Source organism: Rutilus rutilus, assembly GCF_951802725.1.
Source record: "Rutilus rutilus genome assembly, chromosome: 2".
Classification (NCBI taxonomy): Eukaryota; Metazoa; Chordata; class Actinopteri; order Cypriniformes; family Leuciscidae; genus Rutilus; species Rutilus rutilus.
The window spans coordinates 59,283,735-59,290,523 of NC_140210.1; the positions used below are offsets into that span (position 1 = coordinate 59,283,735).

A 6,789-nucleotide genomic window follows, 5' to 3' on the forward strand; every position below is an offset into this window, starting at 1 on the left:
GAGCTATATTTATAGCCCAAGGCCACGCTGGTTTCGGCGGGACGTGACGCAGTGGGCGCGAAGCGCCCCCATTGGAGCTGACGTCACGACGGGGCCTCTCGATAGGTTGCTGCAGTTGCCGCAGAGCAGCCAATAGGTGCGCGAGCTGTTTTGCCTATGTCTGCGTGCTGCCGCAACGCGTTTTACATTATTCCAAAATTAAGGATGATTTTTGGCTTCAATATCTCGCGGAAAAGAGATTTCCCCATAGCGTAAGATTTTACGCAGTACGAGAGAACCTCTCCTAAGAGAACCTGTGCTCTAGGGAACTGAGTTTGGCACCCCTAGTATAAGTGAACCTTAGGGAATATAATAAATAATGTAAAAACTCCATGTCATGACCCCTGTAAAGATGTAAGATGCATTATTAAAAAGGATTCTTTAGCTATTAATGATTAAACACTCACAGAGCTTTTCTGCAGTTGATCACAGCTGGTATCAGTCTTCTTCTACCCTCAGCTGATGTGTTGTATTTCATGAGGTTCAGCTCATCCAGCGCCTCCTCTGAGATCTGAAGCATGTAGGAGATTGTCGAGCAGTGAGCAGTAGAGAGTTCCTCTGAGTGTTTGCCTGATTTCACAGACTCCTGAATCTCTCTGGACAGAGTCTGATCTTTCACTTCCAGCAGACAGAGGAACAGATTGATGGATTGATCAGCTGAGAGATGATTAATATTCTGCTTATCTTTGATCTTCTCTTTAATGTGCTGTGTGATTCTCCTGATGCTCTCTGAGCTGTTCTCTGTGTGTGTCAGTAGATCCTGTAAGAGTCTCTGATTGGACTCCAGTGTGACGCCCAGCAGGAACCGCAGGAGCAGATCCAGCTGTCCATTCTCACTCTTGAGGGCTTTATTTACTGCTGATGTTAGTAGATCATACAGAGAGACTTCATCAGACCTGATTTCATCCAGAAGCTGCAGTGGTTCCTTGTTCTTCATTAAATAGCAGTAAAACACATAAAAAGCAGCGAGAAACTCCTGAACGCTCAGATGAATGAAGCTGTAGACTTTCCTCTGATGAATCACAGATTCCTCCTTAAAGATCTCAGTGCAAATCCCAGAATACACTGAGGCGTCAGAGACGTCTATGCCGCTCTTAATCAGGTCCTCCTCATAGAACATCACATTGCCCTTCATCAGCTGATGGAAAGCCACTTCAGCAAGTTTCACAATCACTTCTCTGTTGGACTGCAGGAGTTTCTCTGGATCTCTCTCTTCATACTTCTGATTCCTCATGTTGATCTGAATCAGCAGGAAGTGGATGTACATTTCAGTCAGAGTTTGAGGGATTTCTGCACTAAGATCTTCTTCCAGGAGCTTCTGAAGCACAGTGGATGAGATCCAGCAGAAGACGGGTATTTGGCACATGATGTGGAGGCTTCTTGCTCTTCTGATGTGTGAGATGATTCTGCTGGCTTGATGCTCGTCACTGATTCTCTTCCTGAAATATTCCTCCTTCTGAGGGTCATTGAATCCCTGAATCTCTGTCAGACGGTGGATGTATTTGGAGGGGATCTGATTGGCTGCTGCTGGTCTGGAGGTGATCCAGATGAGGGCCGAGGGAAGCAGATCTCCTTTCATGAGCTTTGACATCAACACACCCACTGATGAAGTCTCAGTCACATCAGAAACTTCCTGAGCGTCTGAAAACATCAGTGTGATTCTGCTTTCATCCAGACCATCAAAGATGAACACAACTTTACTCTCCTCATAAATCTTTGAGTCCAGATCTTGAAGTTCAGGATGAAAGTCCAGCAGAAGTCTGTGAAGACTGTACTGATGATCTCGGATCAAGTTCAGCTCTCGAAATGGAAGAACGAACATGAAATCTACATCCTGATTGTCTTTTCCCTCGGCCCAGTCCAGAATGAACTTCTGCACAGAGACGGTTTTCCCAATTCCAGCGATGCCTTTAGTAAGAACAGTCTTGATCTGCTCTTTCTCCTCGCGTCCTGGTTCAGGAGAGGCTTTAAAGATGTCATTGCAGAAGATTGGAGTGTCTTGTGAGTGTTGTGTTCTGGCTGTTTTCTCCATCTGTAAAACCTCATGTTCTTCTTTCACTCCTTCTCTCTCTCCCTCTATGATGTAGAGCTGTGTGTAGATCCTGTTCAGGAGGGTTTCATTCCCTTGGAGTTTCAGTCCCTCAAATAATCTCTCATACTTGTTCTTCATGCTGGCTTTGTGTCTGTGTTTGACTCTCTGTAGTTCATCATTCACTGGTTGATCATGTCTATTCAGGGACGCAGTAACGGTTGTGTTGTTCAGACATAAGCCTGAGGCGGCCTCTCGAGAGATGCATTGGTCTCTATATATTCTGCTGAAACAACAACAACAAACAGATTTTAAAAATTATGTAAAATAAAGGATTTAAATGTATAAATAAAATCTAAATGTAAACCATATAGTACATCAATATAGATTTCAATCTCGTAAGACATTATACAGAAAAATATAATTTCAGTTTAACATTAAAGTAAATTTTCAGAAAGTTAACACAAAAGGTAAAGTCAAAGTTGATTTTCTATCACTGAACTTTTGTCCTCAGATTTGAGGTAAAAAAAACATCTCTGCATTCAGTGTGTTTTTGAATCCCATAGAGCAGTTAAAGGAATTGTTCACTCAAAAATAAAAATTACCCCATGATTTACTCACCCTCAAGCCATTCTATGGGTTTATGGCTTTCTTCTTTCGGACAAATACAATTGCAGTTATATTAAATATCCTGGCTCTTCCAAGCTTTATAATGGGAGTGAATGACTGTTTCTGTTTTGAAGTCCATAAAACTGCATCTATCCATCATAAAAGTGCACCTATCCATCATAAAAGTGCATCTATCCATCATAAAAGTGCATCTGTCCATCATAAAAGTGCATCTGTCCATCATAAAAGTGCACCTATCCATCATAAAAGTGCATCTATCCATCATAAAAGTGCTCCACACGACTCCAGATGTCCTTCTGAAGCAAAACATTATTTTTGTAAGAAACTATCCATATTTAAAATTTTATAAAATATAATAGCTATCTTTCAGCAAACGGCCATATGCATCGAGTACAGTGGAAAAGAGACCTCTTTATGATGAATGGATGCACACTTTTTTGGGCTTCAAAATCTCACCCCCCATTTACTGCCATTATAAAGCTTGGAAGAGCCAGGACATTTTTTAATATAACTCTGATTGTGTTCGTCTGAAAGAAGATAATCCTATACACCTAGGATGGCTTTAGGGTGAGTAAATCATGGGAGATTTTAATTTTTTTAGGTGAACTATTCCTTTAAATCCCCCACTACATGTTTATCCTCACCTGGGGTCAGAGATCACTGCTCCATCACTGAATTTATGAGGCTGAGTCAATGATCTGTCACTCTTCACAGACCCAATGCCAGATTCTGGAGATGAATCGCTCTGTCTCCTGATACTGAGAAACACACAGATATAATTCTTCCTTTAGTTCTGTCTTTTATTATGATTTGGTCTGTTGTCTCTAATACTGGATTAAATCTCACCTGGGGTCAGAGGTCACTGCTTTATCACTGAATTTAGGAGGATGAGTCAATGATCCGTCACTCTTCACAGACTCAATGCCGGATTCTGGAGATGAAGATCTCTCACAGCTCTCTCTGTTCTCCATAATGAGAAACTGACTTCAGACCTGCATATGGAAAACAAATCATACATTATATTTAGACTATTCCTTTAAAGTACAGTAATAACATACTACACATACAACGGCATTCTAGAGATTTAGAGTACAACTGTGTAGTAGCAGCAGATTGTGTAGGATCCTTTTCTTCTGAAGCCCATAAAGTACTGGTTTACAGTGGAAGAACTGGTCTGACTGCACAAAGACCTGATCTGGCTAGATAAAAAAGTTTGTCGAGACAAACTTTAAGTTGGCTTGAGAAAGCCGGACCAGAGAGTTTTAAAAGTCTGAAGAAGTTTAAAGTAGTTTGAAGTTTAAAGGAGAACTCGGTAACTCTAGCGAACTCTAGTCACTTCTTCGCTGATTTTCCCTTTTGTTGTCGCATGTTTTCCCCACGAGCTCCCCCTACAGCTGGGGGGGGGGGGGCGTATATTTCACAACACAGTCGTAAAAACTCACTTGCGGCGGCCTCCTCCCCCTCTCTACAGCTGCTCATGTGCGTTTGTTTTGATCAGAGCAAGCTAACTGTATCGTGTGGAGCTATGTCTACCGAGCTGGGTAATCTGGTAATACATCATACATGCGTGTGTGTTTATGTCGAATTGCCGTAAAGCAATTTGTGTTTCGCGCTCGTTCTCGTTCTAGTTCTCGCTTCTCACGAGACTTCCAATTTCTATCTTACCGGGACGGTAGTGCCCAAGTTGCAAGGTTGGTTTTCCGCCTGGGAACGCTGGGGGGAGCGGGGAAAGTCACCAATATAACCAGAACAGGTTGTTTAACCATCCAAATGATTTCTAGACAGTTTTATTAAGTTAAAAAAGTTACCAAGTTCTCCTTTAAAGTGATTGAAGTTTAGATAGATAGATAGATAGATAGATAGATAGATAGATTAGAAATAGTAGATAGATAGATTAGATAGATAGATTAGAAATAGTAGATAGATAGATTAGAAATAGTAGATAGATAGATTAGATATAGTAGACAGATAGACAGACAGACAGACAAACAGATATTCTATTTGGCATGTTTGTGTGCTTCTGTGCATCCCTGTGTGTTTAATAGAGGAGAGTGTGTGTGTAATAAGCAGAGTGTTTGTGTAATAAGCAGAGTGTACGCGCATTGTGGACCCGCCTATAGGCGCACATTACTAACACGCTCTTTAGATGACAAATAAAATATTGCGCCATTGACTTTAGACCAGGTTTCAGTCGGTCAATGACTCAAAATAGCAACACACCAACAATGTGCCTGAACACACCTCGTTCTCAGACCAGCAGCCCATGGGCCACAGATGGGCGCAAATGCATATGAAAATGATAACTGCGTCGGACTGAAACTAGCAAAAACACTTGCATCACGCTGCATTGCGCTGGGAGTAAGATAGGGCCCTAAGTCAGAACAGTCTGAAGGTCTAAGCCGAGTTTGGATTATGGAGAGTATGGAGAGTCAGAAAATTTATTGTCAGAAGAATAATCCCTGATCTGAACCTCTGAGATGAACTGGATCAGTGATTCAGAGCCCAATCTTCACACAGGTCTTCAACAGATCACTGGAGCAGTGTGAAGTTCCCTGCTGCTTCAAACACTCCCCTATCATCCTGGCCTCCAAAAAACACACTGGACTTAGTGACTACAGACCTGTCACTTTCTCGTCTGTGGTCATGAAGTCATTTGAAAGACTGGTAGACAGCAGAGGTTGGACCTCCTTCACCAGCTGAGGAAGATCAACCTGCCACAGGATCTGCTGAAACAGTTCTACTCTGCAGTCATCGAGTCCGTCCTGTCTTTATCTGTAATGCAAGGCTTGAAATTGCAACCATTTTTGGTTGTATATGCTCCCGAAATTGAATCTGTGCGACCTCAAAATTTATTTGGGAGCATTTGTGTGAGTGCAAATAATTGTTGTAGTGCAACCTTTTTTCTAGAGATGCACCGGTCAACCGGCCATAAATCGGAAACAGCCGGTTTATGCTACAAACACACCATTGGCAAACGGCCCATTCTAAGTTTAATTTTGGCTGATCTCTATTCCGGACTTGCACACAAACTGCATTGCAATCACGTCCCGAAATGTCATTTGTGTGAGAATATTACAAAGTCTGTCAAAAGGACGTTAACACAGGCCAGAGATGGGACACGCTGAAGAGAAAATACCAGACACAGCAAGATCACTGTTCGTGATGCTCAAAATATAGGAAGAAAAATATTAATATTGATTTGGGGTGGGGGTTAATTTGCATGTGTCTCTTAAGGAAACTGACTTTCTTTAGAACAGTTTCGATGGCATTTTCTTTTTCTCTTCCCTCCCCCCCAAAAATGCTTCTTTTCCATAAGCGCCACCTACTCTCAGAGAGTGAAACTGCATTTTAATTCAGTCAATCTCGTTTTGTTTTGTGCAGGTGTGTCTTATGTAACAGTTTCACAAAGTTAAAGACCATTCTGTTTTGCTCTAAATCTTGAAATTATGCAATTCCCACAATTTTGCAATTCCACGCAAAAATCATCCTTACCATGAAAACATAAACTTTTTACCAAAAGATCAAAATCTTTTTAAGTTGTCCGTTTAGGTCTGCAATATACTGTATTAATGTGCTGTATCAGAAAGTAAGAAAATGTCCTTGTTTTTCCACCACATATGAGGTGAACAACAATGCTAAAATTACATTTTGACACCAACCATATTCCATGCTTTCAAAAGAGGGATCAAATACACCCCTTTTTTTTAACTTTATTTTAACATAAAGCATTTTGCAGAAAGATAGAGTCATGCCTGAGAAATAAATATACTCATTTTGTCATAACAGCACTGCCTGTTGAGTTTATAAGGGCAATAATTAAGAGGTCACAACGCTTCAGTGCTCTGTCACATCTGTAACGTTTTAAAGATTAAGTTTATACAATATAACAATTTTAAATACAAATAACTTGAAACTTGATATACAAAGCTAAACTATGTTTATGCTTATTAGGACAAACATTTCATCTCACTAATTTGCTCTGAACAACCATAATAATGCGTTACAGATGTGACTATTGCTGTGATCTGTTTCGGGCGTACCGTATATCAGTGCATGAATCCAATAATCGCAATAATATTTGTACTTTGTTA

General features: G+C 40.9%; 1 protein-coding gene across 1 annotated transcript; it reads right to left on the reverse strand.

Moving 5' to 3' along the window:
• Positions 1-291: 291 nt before the first annotated feature.
• Positions 292-3,684, reverse strand: LOC311286346 (NLR family CARD domain-containing protein 3-like). The gene is made up of 3 exons (XM_084402517.1): positions 3,545-3,684; positions 3,343-3,456; positions 292-2,354 (listed from the first exon to the last, which is right to left on the reverse strand). Exons 1-3 carry the CDS (start codon positions 3,667-3,669, stop codon positions 443-445), a joined length of 2,151 nt encoding a protein of 716 aa, XP_084258643.1. The 5' UTR covers positions 3,670-3,684; the 3' UTR covers positions 292-442.
• Between the last annotated feature and the right edge of the window lie 3,105 nt (positions 3,685-6,789).

Excerpts from the sequence above, each read along its gene's own strand:
- LOC311286346 (XM_084402517.1), bottom strand. The coding sequence starts at position 3,669 with ATGGAGAACAGAGAGAGCTGTGAGAGATCTTCATCTCCAGAATCCGGC. Across the intron at positions 3,457-3,544 it reads GCAGTGACCTCTGACCCCAG|TATCAGGAGACAGAGCGATT; the intron begins GTGAGATTTAAT and ends TGTGTTTCTCAG. Across the intron at positions 2,355-3,342 it reads GCAGTGATCTCTGACCCCAG|CAGAATATATAGAGACCAAT; the intron begins GTGAGGATAAAC and ends TTGTTGTTTCAG.